This window comes from Sorex fumeus, unplaced genomic scaffold (genome assembly GCF_029834395.1).
Source record: "Sorex fumeus unplaced genomic scaffold, SorFum_2.1 ptg000039l, whole genome shotgun sequence".
Classification (NCBI taxonomy): domain Eukaryota; kingdom Metazoa; phylum Chordata; class Mammalia; order Eulipotyphla; family Soricidae; genus Sorex; species Sorex fumeus.
Window position 1 is genome coordinate 714,482 of NW_026606096.1, and position 27,279 is coordinate 741,760.

At 54.5% G+C, this 27,279-nt stretch overlaps 2 protein-coding genes across 2 annotated transcripts; both read right to left on the reverse strand.

Moving 5' to 3' along the window:
• Positions 1–318: 318 nt before the first annotated feature.
• On the reverse strand, positions 319–3,481 carry KISS1 (KiSS-1 metastasis suppressor). The gene is made up of 3 exons (XM_056118813.1): positions 3,404–3,481; positions 1,695–1,815; positions 319–590 (listed from the first exon to the last, which is right to left on the reverse strand). Exons 1-3 carry the CDS (start codon positions 3,479–3,481, stop codon positions 319–321), a joined length of 471 nt encoding a protein of 156 aa, XP_055974788.1.
• A 5,710-nt stretch (positions 3,482–9,191) lies between these two features.
• On the reverse strand, positions 9,192–26,826 carry GOLT1A (golgi transport 1A). Its single transcript, XM_056119178.1, has 5 exons — positions 26,727–26,826; positions 13,963–14,054; positions 12,179–12,357; positions 10,444–10,507; positions 9,192–9,499 (listed from the first exon to the last, which is right to left on the reverse strand). The coding sequence occupies exons 1-5, from the start codon at positions 26,749–26,751 to the stop codon at positions 9,458–9,460; spliced, it is 402 nt and encodes a 133-aa protein (XP_055975153.1). The 5' UTR covers positions 26,752–26,826; the 3' UTR covers positions 9,192–9,457.
• Between the last annotated feature and the right edge of the window lie 453 nt (positions 26,827–27,279).

Below are 27,279 nucleotides of genomic sequence, written 5' to 3' on the forward strand. Positions count from 1 at the left end.
GCCTGCGGAGGCTCAAGGATGCAGCGGGGGTGACCTGTGCCGGGCACACTGCGGTTTCTCAAACACGGTCTGCCTGTTTGCAGGGATTCTAAAGCTCCCGGTGTGCACTCCTGTCTTTCTTTGCGCTCGAGGGCATTGCACTCAGCTTGCCCAAGGACACGCCTGGGTCCGGCGCGAGCTCCACCAGCCTGGTCCAAGCCCCACCGACCTCCAGGCAGCACCCACGCTAGTCACACACCACTCACGCGGGGAGTTGCAGCGGGTCCTTTATTGCTGGGGGCAACCCCCGGGGTGTGTGTGTGTGTGGGGGGGGGGTGCTCAGTGGGCAGCGCGCCGGCCGTAGCGCAGGCCGAAGGAGTTCCAGTTGTAGGGCGCCAGCTCCTTCTCACGCTGCACCAGCGGTGCGCCGCGTGGGGCGGGGATCAGCCGGCTGCGGGGCGCACACGGGCCGGCCGGCCTGGCCCCCGCATTGTTGTCCAGCGGCGGGCACTGCCAGGGCCCCGGGCGGCGCGCTGGAACCTGCTTCTGCTCGGCGCCGCGCAGGCTCCGCTCCCGGGCGGCCAGCAGGGCGTCCGGTCCCGGCAGCAGACCTGGGTCACGGGGAGAGGTTGCAGTGAGGATGCAGGAAAGAAGGTTCTGGAACCCTTCCTCGCACCCCCCCAACATCTGCTTCATCCTGCCGTTGGCTTCGCGGCTGGCACGACGAAGCTCAGTTCCACGCAGGTCACCACCTGCGCCACCAGCCTGGGGTCCTGAGTCACTGGCTCCTACTGGCTTCCACCTAGCTTTGATTTCAAATGCTTCCAGAATGATCTCAGGTAGAACTCACATAGAAATTAGTTTTCCCGAGGGGTGGGAGGGATCATACAGCAGATAGGACGTTTTGTTCCTTGAATGCAGCCCACCTGGGTTCGATACCTACCGCCGCCCCGCCCCACCCAACCATCACCACACAGACACAGCCCGTATGGTTGGTTCCCTGAGCCCCACCAGGAATGTTCTCTGAGTGCAGAGCCAGGAGAGATCACTGAGGATCACTGGGTGTGACTCACCCACAAAAAAAAAAAAAAAAGAAAAAAAAAAAGAAAACTAACCTAGGGACTGGAGAGATAGCACAGCAGGTAGGGCGTTTGCCTTGCATGCAGCTGACCGGCATCCCATATGGTCCCCTGAGCACTGCCAGGAGTAACTCCTGAGTGCAGAGCCAGGAGTAACCCCTGTGCATCACCGGGTGTGACCCAAAAAGCAAAATAAATAAATAAATAAATAAAAATAAACCTGGAGTTCTTATTTAAGAAACAAGACTAACCTAAGTTAATTAACTTTTTTTGTTGCTGTTTTTTGTTTTGGTCAGCTCCCTGAGCAGGAGTAACCCCTGAGTGCAGAGCCAGGAGTAGCCCCTGAGCATCGCCACGTGTGTCCCTCCCAGCCCCCAAAAAACTTTACTACAGAGTTTGAGACCACTGATCAAAAAAACTTGCTTCCACACAGATGTAGGAGAGAAGGCACTGAGGAAGCCTGAGGAAGTCCTGCGTGCGTGTCAGCAGGTGTCCCGGGCCCATGCGGGATGCCCATGGAGAGCCACATGTACCCCGACACCCAGTCTGGCGGGGCAGCAAAAGCACTTGTGGGGGCTGCCTCTACAGCTGCTCACTCGCCCCCCTCTGCCTCCACGCTCCCCAGAGGACACTTACCTGGGGACCTCGGGGCCTCCCATGTCTCCACCATCTTTTCTACCGTGGCGCAGAGGAAGAGGACCAGCTGCCAGGAGCCCAGGGCCTTCATCCTGCTGGGGACCTGCAGGGCCTGGAGATGCTTGGAGGTTAGAAGGGGAAAGACGGGTGGCTCAGGTCCAGCGTGCAGGCTGGGAGCTGGGCAGGGTCAGCAGGAACATGGGCCGCTCTGGACAGGAGGGAATCATCTCTACCTGAGGAGACTCCCCAGGGAGTTTGGGGGCATGAGCTTGGTTTTTTTTTTTTTTTGGTGGGCTATTTGGGGCTGGGGGCGGGCTTAGGTGGGTCACACCCAGTGGTGCTCAGGACTTACTCCTGGCTCTGCGCTCAGGGATCACTCCTGGCAGGCCTCGGGGGATCATATTGGGTGCTGGGGTCAAACCCAGGGTGGCCGTGTGCCAGGCAAGTGTCCTTCCTACCCAATGTCCTGTCTCACCAGGCCCGAGCTTGTTTTTGTTTTTTGTTTTGTTTTTGCGGGGGTACAAGACTGAGCACATCAGGGTAATGGGACTGAGGCTGTTTGCTCAGTTTAGTCAAAGCTAAACTCATGCTAGATGAATGTCATCCAGGAGAACTTCCAGGTGGAGGTGAGAATGGTCTGCACCTCAGGTGTGCTTTCGAGGAACGCTGGAGAAATGATGAGTGAGATGCAGCGTGTGGGAGTGAGGGGGGCCTGTGGGCTGTGGGCTGTGGGCCTCTCAGAGTGCTCCCTGGGATGGAAGTCAGACTTCCTCCATGCCGAGCTCTGCGTGACTCCACCACTCCCAGGCCCTGCCCCGAGCTCTCCTTTCAAACAGGCCTTATGCTTTGAACCCAGCCCATTGCCCTCCTCCTGTCATAGAAACTTAGTTATTTCCCCCCGTTTTTTCACGTGCAAAAAAGAAGAAGAGGGGCTGGAATGATAGCACAGAGGGTAGGGAGTTTGCCTTGCACGCGGCCGACCCAGGTTCGATCCCCAGTGTCCCACATGGTTCCCCAAGCACCGCGAGTAGTTTCTGAGTGCAAAGCCAGGACTAAGCCCTGTGCATCACTGGGTGTGACCCAAAAACTTAAAAAAAAAAAAAGAGAAAGAATGAGGCCATCCTTTCTCCCCCCGCACCCCCACCCCCCAGCCCTTCAAAGCTGTGATGACTGTCATTAAATTGTCTTATTGCCTCTATTCAGGGAAGAGAAAAACCTTCCCCCACTTCTCAGCGCAATTGTCCCGTCTCATTCTCTCGGGGCTCTGAGCCGGCACAAAGGAGTCGCCCCCGGAGTTCTGACAGTTGAGACTGGAGCTCTGTCCCCCACACCTCTTCCAAGTCTATTTTATTTTCCTTTGAAAAAGTCACCGGGCATTTTAAGATTGTCCAATGGAGAGAACTGAAGAGACAAAGTGAAGGAGAGGTGGGCGGTGCCGGAGGCCGAGCTGAAAGGGAATCTAGACACCCCAGCCCACTCCAAGACAGGCGGGACTAACATCTGTTAGTTAGTCTGAGGTGGTTGCCCCCACCTGCCCACCCCAACCCCGTTCTCATCCCCAAGACTCAGACCTGGGAGGACCTTGAAATGGGGTCAAGAGGACTGGACTCTGGTGCCAGGTCAGCTGATCCCCCGCCCCATCTCTGGGTCCGACTTGCCCTCCTGCAAAGGAAGTATGGACCTGGCCATCTCTGCCACTGGCTACTTACCCTTGCGAACTTGGCCTCAGTGACTCCCTGAGGCAGACCAGGGCTCTCTGCTACTACCTCAGGCCAGGCGGAGGGCATGGAGTAGAGGTGGGCTGGGGGCACATGCGTAATATTGATTGATTGATTGATTGGTGTTTGGGCCACCCCCAGTGATGGTCAGGGGTTACTCCTGGCTCTGCCTCAGGGATCACTCCTGGGATGCAGGGAATCAAACTCTGGTAGGCTGTGTGCAAGGCAAGCTCCCTAGACCCGGGTGCACAGACGAATCCAGGCTAGCCCAGAAATCATTTCTTTTTTTTTTTTGTTTCTGAAAGTCTATTTTTAATTATTCAAAGCACCAATTTTTTTCTTGGCACACGGATCAACAATTTGAAACAGTTTGGGGGAGCTAATGTGATTCAGAATGCCACTGAATTTAAGCCATGCAATTTAAAACCAAACTTGGAATTCTTTCTGGGTGCCTGGCATGAATCTGTGGCTGAGGTTTGGAACAGAAAGAGCACGCCTTCCTGCATCTACAGAAAATGCACGGGGCAGTGAGATGCCAGAGGCCAATTTAAAAATTTGGGTTCGCTTTTGGCCCTCTCCTGGCTCAGTGCTCAGGGACTACTTCCGGCACTGTACTTGGGAAACTATATGGTGGTGGGAATCAACCCCGGGACCCCTGCATGCCAAGCACATGCCTTTTGAGCCATCTCTCTGACCCAACAATGAAATACCTATTGAAATTCTATTGTTGTGTTTTGGGGACCACACCCAGCAATGCTCAGGGCTTACTGCCACCTCTGTGCTCAGGGATCACTCCTGGTGGTGCTCGCGGGGGACCATATGGGATGCTGAGAATCAAGTCAGGGTTTGATTTATACAAGGTAAGTGCCCTACCTGTTGTACACATCCTCTAGACCCAAAAGGTTGAGTCTTAAGTTATCTCAAAGCAGTGCTGTGAATGCGGGACTGGAGCAAGAGACCCTGGGATCTGGTGCAAAAGATCGCAGCCAGTTTTCTGCAGGGGTCGCGTCTGAACTGGGTTTCGGGGCTGGGACAAGAGTTCAGAAAAGGTTTCCGGCAGGCGGGCCGGAGCTAGAAGCCAGGCAGGGCGTGGAGGAAGCTGCTGGCTCTCCAGCCTAGCAGTAGGGCGAACCTCCATAGAGAGAAGAGGGATGTGACTGGTCAGTGGGTCCTTCATCCTCCCTGGCTCAGTGTGTGCACCCGCGCGCGTATATACCTGCTTGTGTGGGCATGTGTGTGTGTGTGTGCATGCACGTGTGTGCATGTGTGTACACCTGCGTCTACACATGCACGTGCCTGTGTGTACCTGCGTGTACGCACTTGTGTGCATGTGCACCTGTGTGTATGCATGTGTGTGCATGTGTGTGCTTGTGCATGTGCGTGCCTCTGTGTGTGCATGTGTGTCTGTGTGTGTGTGCATATGCATGTAGGTGTCGAATTCAGGATGGGCCTTTTGGCTGCTCTGATAAAGCAGGAAGGTAAATGAGGAAGGGGGAGACCCATGTTATGTAGTACCTGGCCAAGCTCCTTCTACAGTGCTCCCCTCAAAGTATTGCTGCCTCCCCACCACGGACAGCACTTACTAATGTTTAGGGCTGGAAGATGGCGGGGCTTGGTAACAGGTGTTGAGGACTGAAATTATCTTCTGGGACCCAAAACCAGTCCCAAAGCTTAAAGGCTTTAGACACAAAAGGTCCTTGTCCGAGCCAGCCAGGCGATGCTGATGTGACATTCCAGGCCAGGGGCATGGAGGCCTCTTGTGAGGAGAGGGGGCTGGGCCCCTGCAGGAGAGGTTCAGCCCTGGAACAAAGGCCGCCCAAGAGGATCAAAAGACCATCAACTGCTGCCCGCTGTCCTTGGCAACCACCCTAGCAACGCACTGGGGCTGTGCAGTTGTGGAAATGGCACTGAACTAAGTTGGCAGGAAAGAAGCGCCCTAGCCCCATCTCTCCTGCGCTGTCGGCCGTCTGGCCTCACCTTGCCTCTTTGACTTGCATTGCCTGAGCCGTGGCCCGTGTTTCCCTGTTCTGGGGGAAATGGCTCAACAGCTCTGCTTGGGATGTGAAGTTTGCTCTTTCTGCCTGGAGAAACCCGTGTTCTCTTGAGCACATAACTTAACTGGCCTCTCTCCTTCCCTCCCCTTATTTTCCCAATAAACTTGTTTTACTTCTCTGTTTGTCCCCCAGTAGGACGTTTGTCTTGCATGCAGTCAGCCCGGCTGAGCCGGGTTCGATTCCTTCGCCCCTCTCGGAGAGCCTGGCAAGCTACCGAGAGTATCTCGCCCGCACGGCAAAGCCTGGCAAGCTCTCCGTGATGTATTCAACGTGCCAAACACAGTAACAAGAAGTCTCAAAATGGAGATGTTACTAGGCCCGCTTGAGCAAATCGATGAACAACAACAGGAGGACAGTGTTTGTTTGATTTTTGTTTGTCTCCCGAAATTCTTTTTTTCTGTGAGGGAAAGGAGAGTGACCTGAAAAGCCTGAATTAGATTTAGGACTGACTCATTTCCTGCAGAGAGCAATTTTTTGCTCCAGTCTGAGTTCATGACTCCCCGAGAAACCAGCGGCAGGGAGCATGTCCCACCCCGGTGCTTGACCACCCCCTCAGGAGATCTGGACCCCGCAGGGGCTCATCCCAGACTCTCATCATCAAACTGGACAGGTCCTGAGATTGGGGGAGGGGTGAGGGGGTGGAGGAGGGGGGGGGAGGAGGGAGGAAGGGGTGGGTGAAGAGTGAAGGGATGGGTCAGGAGGGGAGGAGATGAGTGGAGAGGGGAAGAGTTGGGGGAGGGTGTAGGGGTGAGTAGAGCAGGGAGGGTGGGGGAGGGGGGAGTCCTTTCTCCGGGCTGCCCCTCCCTCCTCACTTTATGAGCCACCATGGAACTTTCCCTGGTGGGGGTTGCATCTCCCACCGGCAGCTCCATGTGTGGTCCCCCACACTACACAACCACAATCATATATTCACACACAAACACACACACATCTAGCATATATATTCTCACAGCACAGACACACACTCAGACTTCACACATACACACCACACACACACACCCCACATACAAATATTCTCAGACTGATACACACACCACTCACCACACATCTATACATACACTCACATACACACACACTCACACATCAAGACACACACTCACATGTATACATACTCACGCACACCTATACACACACATGCACACACACACCCACACATATATATACACACTCACCCCCCCCACACACACACTCTTGCACACACACTCTTGCACACACACTAACCCCCGCCCCCCCCAACTCTAAGTTGGCTGTGGGTTGGGGCCTGCAGCACAGGTGGAAGAATTAAATTGTCAGGAAAGAAAAGGCCCCTTTTGTGGGGCCGGACTGAGCAGGGGCGCCCACTGAGGCATGTTTGGTGGCGCCTCACTCAGTGAGTGACGAGATTCCTTCCGGGAGACACCCCAGTTGTCACTCAATCCTAGGCTCTCCCCTAAACTGGGAATTGCGACAGGTCCCAGCAACCTCCTGGGGCGAGCCCCCGTCAGCCTCCTGATACTCCTGCAGCCCCGGGCTTGGTCACAGGCTTCATTCACTGCATTGATTCCAGTCCCCATGTGAAGGATCCTGGGAAGTTCCTGGCTTCAGAGCTAAAACTCGGGTCAAGGATCCAGAGAGCTCAGAGGACTGAGCCATGGGCCCCGAGCGATAGTCTAGCAGGTACGGCCCTTTCCTTGCATGTGCCCGACCTGGGTTTGATCCCCAGCATCTCCCTTGGTCTCTCAAGCACTGCCAGGGGTAACTCTCGGTGTCACTGGGTGTGACTCGCCCCCCCACTCCCTTCCCACTAAAACAAAGGACTAAGGTCAGGCTTTGCGAGGGGTGCCTGGGTTCCGTTCCCAGCACGCCCACGAGTGACACCCAACAATGAGCCAGGGACAGCCACCCCCCCCACCCACACACACAACCTGGTCAGGTGTGCACCCAAACAAACAAAACACTGTCCTCCCGTTGTTCATCGATTTGCTCGAGCGGGCCCAGTATCGTGAGACTTTGTCATTACCGTGTTTGGCATATCGAATACATCACGGGTAGCTTGCCAGGCTCTCCGAGAGGGGCAGAGGAATCGAACCCCGCTCGGCTGGCTGTGCGCAAGGCAAACGCCCGACCGCTGTGCTATCGCTCCAGCCCTGTGCACCCAGACTGAAAACAATTTAAAAATAAAATGCAAGTAAAGATCTTTCGCCTGCACCCCCAAAGGCTTTGGTCTACCTGGAAATCAGGAGAAACCAGCACCCTTCACCCTGTGTCCCCCGACCTCCCGCAGCCTGGGTCTCAGTTCCTGCTCACGCTCTGGCGCGATACACCGATACACCTACCTCGGCTCTGTCCTGGGTCCTTGCCTTTCGGAGTGTGCCGTGCTGGGCTCTGGCGGGGCGGGAGGTCTGTCTGCGGGCTGGCTGCCAGATCCCAGCTCAGGTCCCTCTCCTGTAGCCCCCGTGACGTCTCAGATGGAGACCAGTCCCCAGTCCCCCCCCACAACCCTTTTCTGCGAGAACCTAACAGAGCTCCCGACCACCAACTCCTCCCGCCTCCCTCCTCTGCCGGCCCCGCCAGCCTCCAGGCCTTCCCCAGCGTTGAGAGGGGGAGGGAGGAGAAGGGAAATGCGGAGTGCAGGAGAGAGAGGGGAAGGGAACAGGAGGCAGTGGAGGAAGGGGGGTCCCCTGGTCAGGAGGCAGGGGACTGTTTGCAGCAGAGCTGGGGTGGGGGGCAGCCAGTGTGAAAGTTCCAGACCCTGCAGGAGGAGGGAAGGGTCTCTCAGGGTCCCCCTCCCCCAGGACAGCAAGGCTGCCCCGGAGGTCAGGCCAGCTGTCCCTTCGCAGGTGGACCTGGAGGCTGAGAAGCAGAACCAGCAGGATGCAGGTGCATCCCGCCTCGGCCACGGGGAGTGAGAAGGCCAGACGTGTCCATCAAGGCCACGGGGAGTGAGGAGACCCAGTTGTGTCCATCATGGCCATGGGGAGTGAGGAGTGAGGGACCAGGTATGTCCAGTAATGACCACAAGGAGTGTGGAGCTTGGACATGTGTGGCCATAGCCATGGAGAGTGAGGGGACTGGACACGTCCATCATGGTCATGGGGAGTGAGGAGGCCTGGACATGTCCCTTACAGCCACAGGGGATGAGAGGGCCTGGACATGTCCCTTACAGCCACAGGGGATGAGAGGGCCTGGACATGTCCATCACGGCCATGGGGAATGAGGAGACCTGGACGTGTCCATCACGGCCACGGGGACTGAAAGGGCCCAGACATGTCCATCATGGCCACAGGGAGTGAAAGGGCCTGGACGTTTCCATCACGGCCACGGGGAGTGAGGAGATCTGGATGTGTCCATTATGACCACAGGGAGTGAGGGACCAGGTGTGTCCAGTCATGACCACAAGGAGTGTGGAGCCCGGACATGTCTGGCCATAGCCAAGGGGAGTGAGGGGCCTGGACGTGTCCACTGCAGCCATGGGAAGTGAGGAGGCTCAGAGATGTTTGGTCACAGACCCGGGAGCAAGGGGGCCCAGATGTGATCTGTCACAGCTATGGGGTGAGGCGGCTGAGACACTGCTCAGACACTGCCCCCATTTCCTCACACATTAGCCCCGGACAGAGACAGAGCCGACAGAGACAGAGCCGCGTGGGACAGCCGTTGTTGTGAAGACTGTGTGACAGCGACAGGTGGGGGAGCACACATGACAGCTGGAGACGGTGACTGGAGCTTCAGGTTTTAATCTTGATCTCCTGGACCGCTGGTCAATGGTGGTCAAAGCCCATCCCCACGGGGGTGACATCAGGCTGGCCTGACCCCCGGGCCCCTGCTGCTACTCCCCACTGTCCTGGCAGCCTGGGGGGGGGGGAGGCGGTCAGCCACGCTCGCTCGGGCCCTCAGCTCTGTCCTTCCTTCTGGAGGGGGCTCGCAGGACGGGGATGAGGCAGTGCAGGGGCACCCGTCTCCCTGGCCCCCTCAGCCGGGACCCCAGTTCGAGAAGCTGCTTCGTCTCTGCTCTTCAGACCATGGAGCTGCTGCCGCCCTGCAGCCTCCGGAACAGCTGCGAGAGGAGAGTCGTTAGGGCAGACAAAGGACCAAGGCAGCCTCTGGCGGCCTTGAGAGTGGGGTGAGGGCCTGGTGTGGGGGTTGTGAGGGGGCCATGAGGGGGCTGTGAGGGGGCCGTGAGGAGGATGTGTGGGGGCTGTGAGGGGGTTGAGGGGGCTGTGAGGAGACTGTGTGGGTGCTGTGAGGGTGCTGTGAGGGAGCCATGAGTGGGGGCCATGAGGAGGATGTTTGGGAGTTGTGAGGGGGTTGAGGGGGCTGTGAGGAGACGGTGGGGGGGCTTTGAGGGGGCTGTGAGAAAGCCATGAGTGGGGGCTGTGAAGGGCTGTGGAGGGGCTGTGAGGAGGTTGAAGGGGCTGTGAGGGTGTTGTGAGGGAGCCATGAGTGTGTGAGGAGACTGTGGGGGGGCTGTGAGGAGGCTGTGTGGGGGCTGTGAGGGAGGTATGTGGGGGCTGTGAGGAGGCTGTGTGGGAGGTCTGTAAGGGGTCTCTGAGGAAATTCTGTGGGGGGGCTCTGAGGAGGCGGGGTGCAGGAGTTGTGAGGGGACCCAGTGTACTGGATCGCCTGTGAGGGGGCCCGGCTGTCAGGATCTGAGGAGGGGTTGCAGGTGCAGGACCAGCAGAGCCGCCAGCTCGGGTGCCTCAGAGAAACGAGGCCCCAACAGGAGACTATGTCCCTGCTTTCCTGCCTCCGCCTCCTGGCATCCAACGCCCACGCAACTGCGCCTGAAAGTCTCTGGCTCTTTCCAGCTGGGGACCCCGAGTCTCAGGTCCCACCAAGGGGTGACACTAGCCGCCCCCTTTGTCCACCCCGTAGCATAGCCCACACATCCAGGTGCCCGCCTCTCTGCTCCTGTTCAGTGGGGGAGGCAATAGGGTCCCCTCCAGCCCGGGAGCAGCTCTCCTCCCCCCACCCAGGCACATGCGTGTGCGGGTCACTCACCGCGCTCAGGAAGGGGATGTTGACAGCATTGCCCAGGAAGCCGAAGGCCACAGGGAAAAAACCCCTAGGAGCACATCAGGAAGTGGGCTCAGTGGAGGTGCAGAGCGGCTCCTACAAGCAGGACCTGACCTAGGGGCAGGCTTGCATCTGCACCTCTGTTTTCTGAGAGTGGCCGAGTGGAGTGGTTAAGAATGACCCCCCCCCATCTTAGATCTTGGCACACCAACAGCCCTAGCCCAGAGATTCACAATTTGAATCCCCAAATGGATTAGTGCCCTGCAGAGACCCAACTTGGAACCCAACCATTTACAATCTAGAAATTTACATTTTCAATCGCAGCTGTGCAAGCTCTCAGGATATTCAAAATGAGCAATGGGGGCTGGAACAATAGCACAGCAGGTAGGGCGTTTGCCTTGCCAGTGGCCAACCCAGGTTCAGTTCCAATCCCAGCATCCTATATGGCCCCCCAGCACCACCAGGAGTAATTCCTGAGTGCATGAGCCAGGAGTAACCCCTGAGCATCGCCCAGTGTGACCCCCCCCGCAAAAAAAAAAGAGTAATGCAAAATAAATTATCTAGTGTCTGCCTCTGGCAGATAGGCTTGAATGGTGGTGGGAAATTTCTGGCAAAACATAATGCCCCAAATTAGAGAGTATTGGGGAAATTGCCATAGAGGCAGGGTGAGGACTGGGATGTGTGTGGGGGGGAGGGAAGGGGGGTGTACGGGTTGTTGGTGGAAAATGTGCACCCCCCAAAAAAGTGAGCCACCCCCCTTAGGACACACAAGAATAGGGGCGCTGTGGTCATGTGCCCCCTTGTGTTCAGAATCCGGTACTACCACTTACTGGTGCTTCTGAGTTCATCTCCCTGGGAATCTCTCCCCAGTTGTGCGGTGGAACGGTACAGTAATTCCTGTACTTCAGGGAAATGCTCGCCCTGGTCCAGAGTTGCCAGGGTGACATCCGGTGGACAGGGCACCCAGCTCTGGCCTGGCCTGGGGGCCCCGGTGTGGCTGCTCCAGGTTGTCCTCCCCTTTATTCTTCCTCCTGCCTCTGAACCCAGCCACAGAACCTCCGCAGCCCTGTGGTACCACACACAGCCTGGACCAGATCGTCAGGGTGGGTGTGGGACTCCCTCAGCGGTGTGGAGGTGGGAGTTGGAGTCTGACCTGGTCAAGCCGCCTCCTTCCGGGGGGATTGAGGGAGGGCTGGGGGAGATGGGAGGTGGTCCCCACGCTGCCATCCACTGCCACAGGCTGATAGACCACGGGGGCTGGAGCCACAGTAGAGGGGGGAGGACGCTTGTCTTGCGTGTGGCCAACCCAGGTTCCATCCTGGCATGCCCTATGGTCCCTAAAGCCCCGCCAGGAGCGATGCCTGAGTGCAGAGTCAGAAGTAAGTTCTGAGCACTGCCAGGGGTGGTGCCAAAACAAATCCACAGAACTGGTTGGAGTGGAAGGCTGTGAGCACACAGGGTGCCCAGGGACCTGGTGACCCTGACTGCATTACCTGCCGGCCTCCCAGCGGACCATTACCTGCCAGCCTCCCAGCGGACCCCGGGACTCAGGGCAGGTGTGGGCCTTCTGCCAGCGTGCACTGCGGGTGCTCAGGGTTGGCTGGGGCTCAGGGGTCCCTCTGGGTATGGCGGGAGATGGGCCTTTTTCCTCAGTGTCCCCCAAGGCTCCATTCCCAGCTCTGCAGCCCGTGCCGGAAGGGCTGCGCAGGCCCACACTCACTTGAAGAGGTTGATGAACCCGTAGGCTTCCAGGGCCATGCCCAGGAGGGGCCAGCGCAGCAGCACAATGGCCACGCCCCCCAGGAAGAAGCTGGTGGCCTTGAGCTTGTGCCTCTGGAAGAAGAAAGAGCAGGTTTTCCTCAGGCCGATGATGAGGGAGAGGCCGGCCAGGAACAGCAGCTGCGGAGAGGGAGGCAAGAGGCCGTCGTTGGGGACTGGATAGACCAAGGAGAAGGACAGGATGGGGAATTGACGGGAACTTTCGACCCAGATGAAGCAAAGTCGTACTGCTCCATCTCTGCTGCCTCTCCCGGGAGCATCAACCCTTGAGAAAGCCCATTACACAGATGTTTGTCCTGATAAACTAAGACCCTCAACATGTAAAAGTCTAGCCTGGATAGATTCAGATAGTCACTTGCTGGGCTGAAACGATAGCACAGCGGGTAGGGCATTTGCCTTGCATGCGGCCAACATGGCTGACCCAAGTTCGATTCCTCCACCCCTCTCGGAGAGCCCAGCAAGCCACCGAGAGTATTGCGCCCGCACAGCAAAGCCTAGCAAGCTCCCCGTGATGTATTCAATATGCCAAACACAGTAATAGCAAGTCTCAAAATGGAGACATTACTGGGCCTACTCCAGCAAATTGATGAACAACGGGAGGGCAGTGACAGTCACTTGCCCAAAGAATATTGTTCATCTCCTTCTGCTGGTTACTGATTTAAGCAATAAATACTGGAGGTGGAGGAGAGCCGGGCTCTCAGCCTGCGAGCCATAAGCCCCCGGCCCCTACGCTTTCTCTCTCTTATTTCTGGCTCTTTATGTCGTCCCCATGGTAGTCCTGCTTCAGGCCTGTCTACCCGGGGTGGGTCACTGGCAAGGCGTGAGGGCTAGGCTGGATAGAGGGTCACTCTCAGAGAGGGCGACCCCGCCACATAACCAAGGGATGGACACAGAGAACTCGGAAGGCTCAGAGGTGTCAAAGTCACATTTGATGTTATTCCTCACCCGCCTTCCTGGTGCTCCCTGTCACAGAGGCGAGGCCCGTGGCTTGGGCTCCTGGGCCTGCTTGTGGAGTGGCACCAGGCCCATCCGTGTGGCTGCTCAGTCCCTTCTGAGCGCTCAGGCGCACGGCTTCTTCCAGCACATTCCGTGCTCTACCTCCCCTTCTCTATAACCTTTGACTTGTTTGTTTGTTTGTTTGTTGGGGGGGGAGGGGTCACACCGGTGATGTGCACATCTTACTCCTAACTCTGTGCTCAGGGATCACTCCTGGTGGGGCTCAGAGGGCCACATGGGATGCCGGGAGCCGAACCCATGTCTCAGTCTGGCTGTGTTTGATTTGGGGCCACACCCAATGTTGCTCAGGTCTGACTCCTTGCTCTGTGCTCAGGGATCACTCCTGGTGGGATTTGGGGGGATCAGTTGGCTGCGTACAAGGTCAACGTCCTCCCTGCTGCGTTATCTCTCAGGCCCACCTCTTTCTCCGGATGTTCTGCTCACGGGCAGATGCTTCTCTATCCCTCCCACGTTTCCTTTCTAAATTACTTTCCTCTGTCTCCAAGTACATTCAGGCCCCATCAGCCAGGGAGAGGCCTGGGGCAGGCAAGCCTGGGGAGTCCCTGAACCTGTCATCAGAGCCCAGGTTCTCCAGGCCCCCGGCCTCCTCGCCTTGCCTGGCTTAGCCAGTGCCCGCCCCCTGGCTAGTACAGTATAAATGAACTGGACCCCACCCATACTGAGACCTCATGGGGTGCGGCAGGGGGTGCAGGCCGGCTGGGGACTCACGTTTCCGAAGGCCAAGAGCACGGAGTCAAAGTACAGGAGGATTCCGAGGAGGATGAAGAAGACGCCGAAGCCAGCTGTGCCCACGCCGATCTCTGCAAGGGACAAGCAGGTTGGCATGGGCTTTGGGGGCTCAAGAAGGACATGAGCAGGTGCCAGTGGGATGGGACAGGGGTGGGGCATGGGTGACCCTGCACCCGTGGGGGGGGGGGGGAGCTCGGCTTTGCTCTCAGAGAAGGACGGGATGAGGGAGGGAGAGGGAGGGCGGGAGTGCCCGGAGACTGTGGTCAGTCCGTTCCACGCGGGCAGGTGTTCACCCTTCCCACATCCTGCTACAGCATCCTCGGGCCTTCAGGGGCCACGTTAACTGGCTCAGAAATTCCCACCGAGGGCCAGAGCGATAGCACAGCAGGTAGGGCATTTACCAACCCCAGTTTGATCCCCGGCATCCCATATGATCCCCCAAGCACCGCCAGGAGTAATTCCTGAGTACAGAGCCAGCAGTAACCTCTGTGCGTTGACAGATGTGACCCAAAAAGCAAAAAAAAAAAAAAAAAAAAAAAAGAGAAGTTCCCACCGAGCCGTCCAGAGATGGTTCACACATATGTGAGGGCAGTCAGGGCCCAGGCTGCTGGTCAGAGCAATAGTATGGCAGATAGAGTGTTTGCCTTGCACGTGGCCGACTTGGGTTCAGTCCCCAGAATCCCACATGGTCCCCCAAGCACCGCCAGGAGTAATTCCTGAGTGCAGAGCCAGGAATGACCCCTGAGCATCATTGGGGGTGACCCCCAAACGAAAACAGAGGAAGGTAGATTTGGGGGTGCTGGGCTCAGAGCAATTGTCTTTTTGAAGAAGGAGGTTTAGGCCCAATAATTCGGAGAGCTCTGCTCGTGATCAGGGTTGGGTTGGGTGACCCACTTCTGGTCCTGTCCCCTCTGTTCCTGTCCCCTCAACCTGGGCCGGGGGTGGGTGGGGCACAAAGCCACACAGTGGCCCTGCACAGCCCCTCAGGTCCTGCCCTACCCGAGCTGCGTGTCTCAGTCTGGCTGTGTTTGATTTGGGGCCACACCCAACGTTGCTCAGGCCTGACTCCTTGCTCTGTGCTCAGGGATCACTCCTGGTGGGATTTGGGAGGACCAGATGGGGTGCAGGGAATCGAACCTGGGTCAACCGTGTGCAAGGCAAGAGCTCTACCTGCTGTACTACTTCTCTGACCCCTGGTCTTGGCTTTCATGCTGGTCTCTCCCACATGATGGAAGAGGCCCCCATGGGGACATACTTCAGCCTCTTCCCAGCCAGAGTCTGCACCCTCCCTCTACCCCCGCCCCCTCCTGAGGCAGGAGACCCTTTGGGCCCCTAGTTTCAGTCATTGTGTTGCTGGGCCTTTTAGTGTCCACTGCCACATGCCCTGGTCTCCTGTGTATCTGTCCTTATGTCCCTGTCCCTGCACGGTCTTTAACCCCTGAGCACCATGCCAGTGACCACAGCACTGAAGAGCACCTTGTCTGACCCTTTTCCTAGGTCAGGGCCCACATTTTATACAATTTGATATGGTTTAAAATGGCTCACCCAAACCCAAATAAATAAATAAATAAAATGTTATTTTGAAATGGTTTTAAGTATATATCATATAAAATTTAGGGTTTTTCCCCCCTTTTTGGCTTTTTGGTCACTCTCAGCAATACTCAAGGGTTATTCCTGGCTCTGCAACTCAGGAGTTTCTCCTGGTAGTGCTTGGGGACCATCTGGGGTGCCGGGGATCGCATGCAAGGCAAACACCCTGTCAGTGTACTATCACTCCGGCCCCAAAATTCAGTTTCTTAACTATGTTTATATGTGTGTTTACAGTTCTGGGGCATTAAGTAAGTCCACCTTGTAGTATAACCCTCCCAATCCTCCCCATCAATCATCTACAAAACTCTTCATCTTGTACCACCAAACTGTCCCATTAAGCAAACCTCCTCCCCCAACACACACACTCTCTCTCTTACACACACACACACACACACACACACACACACACACACGTCCCCCCATCTATCTCTCATTTGACTCTTCCATGTCGCCCCTATAAATGGATGCATCCACCACTTGCCCTCAAGGACTGACAGAGTGTTGGCGTTCACTGCATGGCATGACTTCCTTTTTTAAAGGCTGGATACTGAGAGAGAGAGAGAGAGACAGAGAGACAGAGACAGAGACAGACAGAGACAAAGACAGAGACAGAGAGGGAGGAGAGAGTGAGAGAGAAAGGAGAGAGAGGGAAAGAGAGGGAGAGAGATGGAGAGAGAGGGAGAGAGAAAAAGAGGGAGAGAAGGAGAGAGAGAGGTGAAGAGGGCGAGGGAGAGAGTGTGCATTCACCCTGTTTATTCGTCTACCTGTGGTCGACCTGCCGTTGCTTCCCCGCCTTTCCTCTTGGGGAACACTGCAACCCGGGAACAGAGATCTCTTTGAGGCGCTGTTTTCAGTCTTGGAGGAACGGCCAGTGCCAATCCCGTGGTAGCTGCATCCTCATCCACCCCCACCAGCAGTGCCCAACGCTTGGGGTGACGTGGTCCCACTCTGGCTTAGATTGGCTTAGATTTCCTAAGCCAATCTAAGTGGTGCCCAGCATCTTGATACGAACGTGCTTGTCGGCATTTGCCTATCGTTGGAGAAGCGTCTCGACAAGCCCTTCCTTTGCCCGTTTTGAAAACAGGTTGCATTTTAAAAACAGGTTTTCTTGCCGCGTTGTAGGAGAGTCCTTTGCAGATTGTGGATATTAACCTCAGATGAATTATGAAAGTTCCAGTTTTTCCTTTTTCAAGTTTGCTTTGCCTTTTTGAGGTCCCTTAAGATTCCAGATACGTTGTAGGGTGGATTTTTCCATTTCTGTTTTTTGGTTTTTTTTTTTTTTTAAACGGGGATTTTGATAGACACTGCTCTGAATCTGCAGGCTCTCGGGGGAGTATTGGCACTGTCACTATTTGAATTTTCATCTGTGAACACAGGGTGCCTTTCTATTTGTGGCTTTTAAATTTTCTTTCAACAACACTCGTTTTTAGTGTGCAAGTTTTTGCCTTCTTGGTTAAGTTTATTCCTGGGGGAAGGGGAGAGGGTTTATGTATTTATTAATTTATTTAAATGCTTTTGCAACTGCACCTGTATTCCTTCTTATTTTTTCTTTCTTTTTCTTTTTTTTTTTAAAAAAGGATGACTTTGGGACCCAGGAATGGTCCAGCAGCAGCATCGCCTGCCTTGCAAGCCCAAGGCCCGTGAGGTTGAGCGGGCGACGCGGGCCCTGCAGCCCAGGTCCGTGTGTGAGACCAGTAGCTCCTTGTTTGGGGTCCCTGGAGCCATAGCAGGTGTGTGACCCCCCTCCCCCGCCCATGTGGGTGCTGCGACCAGGCACTCCACAGTGAGAGAGGCCCCACCCCTCATATGTGTGGAAGGGGAAGAAAGAGGGACTGGAGCGATAGCACAGCAGGTAGAGCGTTTGCCTTGCACGCAGCCGACCTGGGTTCGATTCCCAGCATCCCAGACGGTCCCCCAAGCACCGCCAGAGTAACTCCTGAGTGCAGAGCCAGGAGTAACCCCTGTGCATCGCCGGGTGTGACCCAAAAAGAAAAAAAGAAAAAAAGAAATAATAGTAGGTTTGTTCACGGTTTGGTCACGGTCCTCCCATTGTTCATCAATTTGCTCGAGCGGGCCCAGTAACGTCTCCATTGTGACAATTGTTACTGTGTTTGGCATATCGAATACGTCATGGGTAGTTTGCCAGGCTCTGCTGTGCGGGCAAGATACTCTCGGTAGCTTGCCGGGCTCTCCGAGAGGGGCGGAGGAATCGAACTCGGGTCAGCCAAGTTGGCCACTTGTAAGGCAAACGCCCTACCGCTGTGCTATCGCTCCAGCCCTGTTTTTGACATTTTAACCCATTTTTATGCCAATATAAAAATGTATAAGTAAGAGTTTAGGGGGGCTGGCACAAGAGGACAGTGGGCAGTAAAGCACATCAGTGACCCAGGTCCGATCCCCAGCACCACATATGGTCCCCCTGAGCCTTGTCAGGAGTCATCCCTGAGTGCAGAGTCAGCACTAAGACCTGAGCACAGCCAGGTGAGGCCTCTGTTCCAAAAAATAATACATTTAAATATCACAAAGATAATAGTTGGAAGGAAAGAGATCTTTCTTATTCCTTTTGAACTTTCATGTCAAAGTTATCTCTGTATGTCAAGACAAATGAGTCTTATCATAGCAATATGTAGTATCTGTCCACATAATTTACTTCTGATAGCACAATTATATGTTCAAATGATTATATTCAAAAAGAGCCTCAACAAAATCAATATCCTCTTAGGATGCAAACTTAGCCATTTTAGATGGACTAATCATCTTCAGTTTGATATAAAGCTGCTTGCTATAAAAAGCATCAGCTTGTATCATTAAAAAAAAATCCCATGCAGTCATTTAAGAAAAAAGAGCACCAAGGTAGAATTCAAATTACCACCATTCATAAATAATTTATACTCAAAGACTAAATAATATAAAAATAATCTAGTATAAATAAATGATTCAAGAAGGTATAGGACCCAACGATCAATGAAATTAATATTTTTAAGTAATTACTTTTTTAAAAGCTATTCTTCTGGTGGGGGAGGTTGTGTCACACCTAACTGTACTCCTGGCTCAGTGCTCAAGGGTTACTCATTCCTGGGGGTGCTCAGATGACCATATGTGGTGCTGGGATCAGTATCATGCAAAGCAAGCATCTTTTCTCCTGGATTATCTCACCTGCCCAACATTTCTGGTTCTGATCTACAAAGCTACTGACCTTCATAACATTAACATGCCCACATCCCCCCAACCCCCCACTGTCCTCCTATCCTCTTGGTCTACCTTGTCCTTATTCTCTTTTCGGCCCCACTACTTAATTTCATTTTCTTTCTTTTTCTTTTTCTGTTTGGGGCCACACCTGGCAGTGCTCAGGGCTGACTCCTGACTTTGTACTCAGGGTTCACTTCTGGTGGTGCTAGGTGGACCATATGAGGTGCCAGAATCCGAACCCAGGTTGGTTGTGTACAAGGCAAGTGCTTCACCTGCTGAACTATCTCTCCAGCCCTTGGTTTACTTTCCTTAAGGAAACTAGTTAGCACTGCTCTGCACTGTCCTCCTGCTGTTTATCGATTTGCTCGAGTGGGCACCAGTACCGCCTTCATTGTGAGACTTGTTGTTACTGTTTTTGGCGTATCGAATACGCCATGGGGAGCTTGCCAGGCTCAGCCCTGTAGGCAGGATACTCTCGGTAGCTTGCCGGGCTCTTGGAGAGGGACGGAGGAATCGAACCCGGGTCAGCCGCGTACAAGGCAAATGCCCTACCTGCTGTGCTATCACTCCAGCCCAAGGAAAGTAGACCACGGTCAAGGTGCTCCCGTTGTTCATTGATTTGCTCAAGTGGGCCCAGTAACGTCTCCATCGTGAGACTTGTTGTTACTGTGTTTGGCATATTGAATACGTCACGGGGAGCTTGCCAGGCTTTGCCATGTGGGTGAGATACTCTCGGTAGTTTGTTTGGCTCTCCGAGAGGGGCGGAAGAATTGAATCCGGCTCGGCCGGGCCGGCTGCACGCAAGGCAAATGCCCTACTGCTGTGCTATCGCTCCAGCCCAAGGAAAGTAGATAGCAATTTTTTTAAATGTCTGTTTGTTTGGGGTCCGTGCCACTCCTGGCTCTGTGTGCGGAGGACCATGTGATGCTGAGGACCCAACCCAAGACTCTTGTGCTCTTGCCTGTCCTTGGGCATTGCTGATCCCCTCCTTTCCGTTTCCCTGTTGCTGTGGCCGTGGCAGGGCTCAGACACAAGCCTGGCTGTATGGTGCTCGGGGTCAGACAGCAGGTCGTGACCCTTGCCCTCACCCAGTGAGCAGCTGTTCTCCTGACTGTGGTCCTGACATATCTGGCGGTGCTCACTGGGGATGGCATCCTTGAGTTGCGGTGCTCACACACTCCCGGGTGAAGGGCAACAGAACGTCCTGTGGCAGCTAAAATTCAGAGACATACCATTCCCTCAGCTGAAAACTCTGGGCTGCCGCGGGAGGTGGGTGTGCGAGTGAATACGGCGGGACAGCCACAGCCGCAGTCACACCCACTGCTGCCACTACACCAAACTGCACCAGTGTGCACACCATCTGCACTGCGTCACCAGTGTTCTCTGCAGAGACACCGAACTGCCAGCAATTTCAGGTACCTAAGGCCCAGGCTAGAACTCTGGGGTCTTTTTTGGAGTCCGACCCCATTCTTCTGGAAGCTCCAGCCGCGATGCCCAGCTCCCACAGCCGCTGCTCTATCAACTTATTGGACCCTAGATCCCCAAGTCCCCCCACCTGAGACTGCATGCCACCTCCTAATTCCTCGATACGGACTTTTCAACAGGAGCACCAGATTAGATGGGAAAATCCCATAGAAGCCTACTAAACTCAATCAACCACGCAGAAGCTCAACTAATAGCAGCTGGGTAAATTCATAGCCAAGAACTTAACCCCATGGTGAGTTATAACAATTTTCACATAAAACACTATTTTTTTACTTACTGATTTTAATATTGGAGCTTTGTGTTTTGTTGTTGTCATTTTGTTTGCTTTTTGTGTCACACCCAGCAATGCTCAGGGGTTACTCCTGGCTCCGCACTCAGGAATTACTCCTGGCAGTGCTTGGGGGACCATGTAAGATGCTGGGGATCGAACCAGGCCGGCCGCATGCAAGGCAAACACCCTACCTACTGTGTTATCACTTCAAGCCCATTGGAGCTTTGTGTTATCTAATCAATTTCAACTCTAGAATTGTATCAACAGTGGTGGTTTTGTTTATATTAAAATAAATTTCAAAAATTGCTTGTGGTCCCAACAGAGCTGCCAGGACCTTGCATGGCAAGTGCAGGGTTAAACTCTTGGCCTCAGCCTTGCCAGGCAGATGTCTTAGCCACTGAATGGTTCCAGGGTCCTACAGGCGTATAGGTGTGTAGCTAGCGATGCAGGTATATTTGGTGGTGCTGGGAACTAAGTCCAGGGAAATGGCAGACAAGCCCTCTCACTGCCTAGCTGCACCCCTGGATCCCTATTGGCAATTTAGAAAGAGGAGATTCTGCTGGATTAGTGAACTAACTTAGAATTGATTCTTATACACTATGGAATTATTGCCGCGATGTTTGTAGATGTTAAAAGTGAGGCAGGGGCTGGAGCGATAGCACAGCAGGTAAGGCGTTCGCCTTACAAGCGGCCAACATGGCTGACCCGAGTTCGATTCCTCCGCCCCTCTCGGAGAGCCCGGCAAGCTACCGAGAGTATTCAATATGCCAGACACAGTAACAACAAAGTCTCCAATGGAGACGTTACTGGGCCCGCTTGAGCTTGAGCAAAAGTGAGGAGGGAGAGTGTCCGAGGATAGACAACTGGTTAAAGAAACTATGGTACATCCACACAGTGAAAAGCTACACTGCTATTAGGGAAAATGAAGCCATGAAAGTTGTTTATAACTGGATGGACATGGAGAGCATCATGCTGAGTGGAATGAGTCAGAAGGAGAGGGTCAGATATAGAATGACTACACTCATTTGTGGGATATAAAAAAATAGTAAGAGTCTAATATCCAAGGCCAGGAAAAGCAATGGCCAGGAGGACTAGTCAGTAATTGGAAGCCTGCCACAAGTAAGTGGAGGGGCAAAGGGCAGTTAAGATAGAGAAGGGACCAGTATGACAATAGTTAGAAATGGTCACTCTGAACAAGAACCGAGAGTTAAAAGTAGGTAAAGGGACATGCATAATATTCCAGTATCTGTATTGCAAACCATAATGAAGAAGAAGAAGAAGAAGAAGAAGAAGAAGAAGAAGAAGAAGAAGAAGAAGAAGAAGAAGAAGAAGAAGAAGAAGAAGAAGAAGAAGAAGGTGAAGGGGGAGGGGGAGGGAGAGGGGGAAGAGGAGGAGGAGGAGGAGGAGGAGGGTGGGAGGGAAACTGAGGACACTGGTGATGTGAAATGTAGGCTGGTGAAGGGACAGGTGTTGCAACATTATATGACTGAAACCCAATCATGAACAACTTTGTAACTGTGTATCTCACTGTGATTCAATTTAAAAAAACAAAAGAAGCAGCAGTTAAGGAAATCTCAGGTAAGGGGCAGAGAGATAATACAGTGAGCAAGGCACTTGTCTTGTATGTGGTGGACCCCGGTCCCCCGAGCCTTCTGGGGTTGATCCCTGAGCACAGAGCCCAGAGTAATGCCTGAGCACCACTGGGTGTGACCCCACACACACACCACAAAAAAAAAAAGGGAAATCATAGATAAGAATTTCTCATTGCTGAGGAGTGCAGGCACCCAGATCCAAGAGGCTTGAAGTGTCCCAACAAAAATAGACCCAAATAGAAAAACTCCAAGACACATTATGATCAGAATGACAAAAGTCAGAGGCAGAATGTTGAAAGCCACAAGGTTGAAAAAGGAACTTACATGCCAAGGACCTACAGTAAGATTCACAGCAGAGCTTCCAAATGAGACTCTATGCGCCAGAAGAGAATGGAGAATATAATATCAACACTCAATAAAATGAACACCTCCCCCAGAGTACACAGCTCTGTCATTTAGATTTGACGGAGTGATAGAGAGCTCATGGACAAGAAACAGCTTAGGGAATTTGCAGCCTTTAAAACCAATTTTGGGTGCTGGAGCAATAGTACAGTGGGTAGGGCATTTGACCGCACGTGGCCGACCTGGGTTCGATTCCCAGCATCCCATAGGCCCCTCCGAGCACCGCCAGAAGTGATTCCTGAGTGTAGAGCTAAGAGTCACCCCTGAGCATTGCCAGGTGTGACCCCAAAAACAAAAAATTAAAAAATAAAAAACTTTTTTTCTTAAAAATGTATTATGATTTTGTTTTAGAAAGACGCACCATTTTATTGTCCCCCTTTTAATAATGTTTGGTCTGCAGGCCACACTCTGCTGTGATCAGTGCTGACTACTAGCTCTGCACTCAGGGGTCACTCCTGGTGGACTCAGGGATCATACAGAATGCTGGGGATTGAACCCAGGCCAGCCACACATCAACCCCGCTCCCCACACCCACTCTCTAGCTCTTGTCAGGGAAGCCTGCTAAATGCCTCTTGGGCTCCTGGAAACAGCTCTAGCTTCAGGAAAGTAGGATTTTCTGGAGAGTGGATGGAGCCTCCGGCCCAGCCCCAGGCTGCACGGATACTGCAGAACACACACTCTCTGGGGGTCCGAGGGATAGTACAGAGGGCGCTTGCCTTCACATGGCTGACCCAGGTTCGATCCCTGGCACCCCCTATCACCCCATAACTCCTCAGCACCGCTGATATGGAAAATGGACCCAGCTCAGAACCTCCATGACCCTGGGTGGCCAAACCCTTAGTTACATGTCTGTGCCCACTCCTCGCTCTTTCTTTTTTTTTTTCTTGCTTTTTGGGTCACATCCGGTGATGCACAGGGGTTACTCCTGGCTCATGCACTCAGGAATTACTCCTGGCAGTGCTCGGGGGACCCTATGGGATGCTGGGAATCAAACCCGGGTGGGCCACATGCAAGGCAAACGCCCTACCCACTATGCTATTGCTCCAGCCTCCTTGCTCTTTCTTAATTGCACTGAGATTCTGGTCAGTCGTTTTGTAACTGTCTTCTACTTGCGTTTCCCCCAAGTTTCTTCCTGTGACAAGATCTAGATGACGCAGAAAGGACTGCAAGGCAGGACACGTTCTTGCAGGGGTACCAGGCGGCTGCAGCGTGGTTTCCCCTCTAGTCCTTTCCTGACATTTCTTCAGTCCCTTGATGGCAGCGTTACCTGTGGCACCCCTCATTCTGGTTACTCTCCGTTCACCACCACCCCCACCAGATGCTGCCCAGACAAAACGTCCTTCTCTGCCCCACCCCCTCCCCGCCCGCCTTGGCACCAGAGACCGTCCACCGGAAGCCTGGGTACCACCCACTGCTGTCTCTGCTCAGCTCCAGCCAAGATGCGCTGGAGGGGAAGTTGCATGAGCATCACTGCCCCCGGCTTGGCAGCGGCTATGAGCTTGTCTTCCCCCTTCCCCACGAACCATGCCAGGGCCGAGTTGCATAACCAGAGGTAGGAGTTGTGGAAAAGGGAAGAGGAAGACCTTCCCCTCACTTCTCAGGGTTGATTCATAGAACAGTAAAATGGTGCATCTTTCTAAAAAAAAAAATCATCCACTGACATAGATGACGCTGCCAGGTCCGGCTAACCGCTCGAACCCTCAGACTGTTTGAAGCCTCCTGGAGACAGGTCTGTTGTTAGCCTGTTTCCCAGACAACTGTGGAGTCCCCCGCAGCCCCCCAGCCAGATCCAGTGTGAACCTGGTAGTCTGGCCCCGAACCAGCCCAGTCCTGCCTCCTGGCCCCTCAGAAACAGCTTCATTTTGAGGATCTGTCCCTGAAAACCAGACAGCAGGTGTCAGACTGAGCTCCCCGTCCCGAGCCAGTCTCTCATGGTGACTGGGTCACCCCAGACCCTCCTGCTCGTCCTCCCTCGGGCATTTGATTTCTCGGGGTAGGACCCACGTCTACTCCTCTGCATTCTTGCTTCACAGGCCAACATGCCTTTATATCAATGGAAACTTCAGAGTGAGGTTGAGAAGTCTCATTCTGTCATGAGCCTCCGGTCTCCGTGTAGTGACATTGTTGGGGTTTTATTATTTTTGGGGGGGGAGGGGTTTGGGGAGGGGTCACACCTGGCCGTGCTCAGGGGTTCCTCCTGGCTCTGAGCTCAGGGACCACTCCTGGCGGTGCTTGGGGAACCATTTGGGATGCTGGGGATCGAACCCAAGTGGCTGTATGCCAGGCAAGCACCCTGCCCACTGTACTATCTCTCTGGCCCCGACACTGCTGTTTATCCTTCCAGTTCTCTCTGAGCCACATCCCGTGGCCTCCCGCTGGGCTTTCCCTCTCCAGCCCAGGCCACACTGAACCAAGATTCCCTCACCTAATCCGCCACTTGCCCAGCTCCAGCCTTTCCGTGCTTTGTGGCTACTGGCCCCCGGAAGCCGCTCATTTCTCCGTGCTCCTTGGCTCTGTTTTGTATGGCCCTGCAGGTGCAGGGATCACCCGCTCTATGCCTGCCAGGGCTGGGGGTGGGGGATGGGGCACGTGAGGGGACTCGGGTCTCACACACGGCTAGCTCTCTGGGAACCCCGTTTCTCTGTATCCTTAACGCTCAAATTCTCTTTCCTCTCCTACAACATTCTCCACCTAGTGAACTCATCCTGCCTCCCTCTGACTCCCCTTCCTCATAGGAGCCAGGATTCTGGGAAACAGAATCCTAGCGGTGCCCCGCCTACCTCCTCTCTGCTTCCCAGTGGGCACACGGTGAAGCCGAGTGCCCCCCACCGGTCCCCTCTTCCACCCTTGCCTGCCCCTCCAACCCCCCTTCAGAGCCCTCCGCTTCTGCCTCGGGGCCTTTGAACAAGCTTGTTTTTCCCTACATCCTCCCACTCAGCCTCAGGCACAGGCATCCTGGGGGTCTCAAGGCCATGCCAGTTCCTGGTCCTCCGATGTCTTCTGGCCCTTAGATCTGCTCTCTCTCGTTTCATTTTCGTTGAACTTAGTACACTTTGCTTTAATGAAATGTTGGCTGGGCCTTGGCGCTGGACCTCAGCCCTCCTCTCTCTCCCCTCACAACAGATGGTGTCCCTGTCATCTCTTGCCTCAAACCAGGACCCCGAGTTGCTGATGTCACCCTTCACAGTCCACTCTCAACCCAGCGCCCAGCATGATCTTATGAAGAGATAAACAGATCTTATCACCCCCCCCCCCCCTTCTGTAGAAAAGTTCATGATCCCCAGCTCACGGAAATGATACCAAAGTTTAGGCCCATTCTGGAGTCCCGGGGACTTTCCTGACCCAGACCCCAACTACTGCAACCCTTCACCCACCCTGCACCAGTCATACCAGCTCCTTGATCTCCCAACACAACACGAGTGCTTGTACCCTAGGGCCTTTGCACAGCTGCCCTCTTTCCCTAGGACACTTTCCTCCAGAATACTCATGGTTTTGCCCCCTCACTTCCTGTAGGGCTCCTTAGAAAGGCGCCTTCTGGATGGGTCCTCCACTAGCCACTCTCAAGCGAACGGTAACCCTTCGTGCCTCCTGGCTCCCGTTTGCCTGGAAGTCCTACCCAGTGATGTCTGCATCTGTGTCTGTCTTCCCTGCAGTGTGTGAGTGGGAATACACACCACACCGACCCCCTAATGAAGGCATGTTTGTCCCAGGGATATTTGCTTCTATTCACGGGGGAGGCTATAGGGGGGTGGGGTAGGGGTGTTGTTAGGTAACTGGACCCAGTGAAGCTCGCAGCTGTCCCCACCCTCCAGTGGCTGGCTGCGGGGGTGGGGGTGGGGGGCTCCCCACAGGGAAGGGGAGAGGTTTGGGGCCGGGGAGCAGAGTGGAGTTTGCTTCGTTAAGAGGAAGTCCAGGCTGCTGGGGGCCCTGAGCGGGTGTGGGGTCATGACAGGTGGCCGCTCTTTGTTGCATCCCTGGTTCAAGGGCCCAGCCTGTGTTGGTCTGGCCAGCTCCCTGGGGGCACTGTAGGCAGTGGGCAAGCCACACCCGCCCGCCTGACCACAGCCTGGTGCCAACACGACAGCTCCAGTCAGAGGCTCCAGAGGTCGCAGTTCCCCAGGAAGCTTCCTGCTGGTGGGGGTGTGTCTCTGCTGGCATACCCCATCCAGGCCCGATGCCTCCCCCCACCCCCCAAGCTCCCGGCCGGCACTCACTCTGCAGCTCTGTGATGTTGATCATGGTGTCGGGGAGGGGGCCCTTCTGGGAAGAAGCTGCCAAGAAGCGCGCAGCCGAGAGCCCGGCTCCAACATGCTCTAAGAGTGACCCTTGGTAAGTTGTGAAACGAGCCTCTGTCAATCATTAACACACAATCACGCGCATGTGCGCGCTCATGCTCACACATACATACGTACACATGCACACACAAGCACACACACATGCACAAACATACAAGAACACATGCACACATACATGAAACACGCATATACATGCATACATGCACACGCATATATGCACACACATAAACATGCACACACATGCTTGCACACATATGCAGATGCACATACATGCACATGTATAGCCAAGACACCTCCTCTGGTTCTTCCCAGCACATCCCCTCCCTGCACCCCACCCACTTGCAGCAGGTAACATCTTCCGGGGACTTAGGCCAGGCGTCACAACCCTGGGTTCAATCCCGGCACAGCGGGGCGTGGTCCTGGGACCCCCAGCAGCACCACCTGTGGTCCTGAGGCCTCCCAGCGGCTGAGT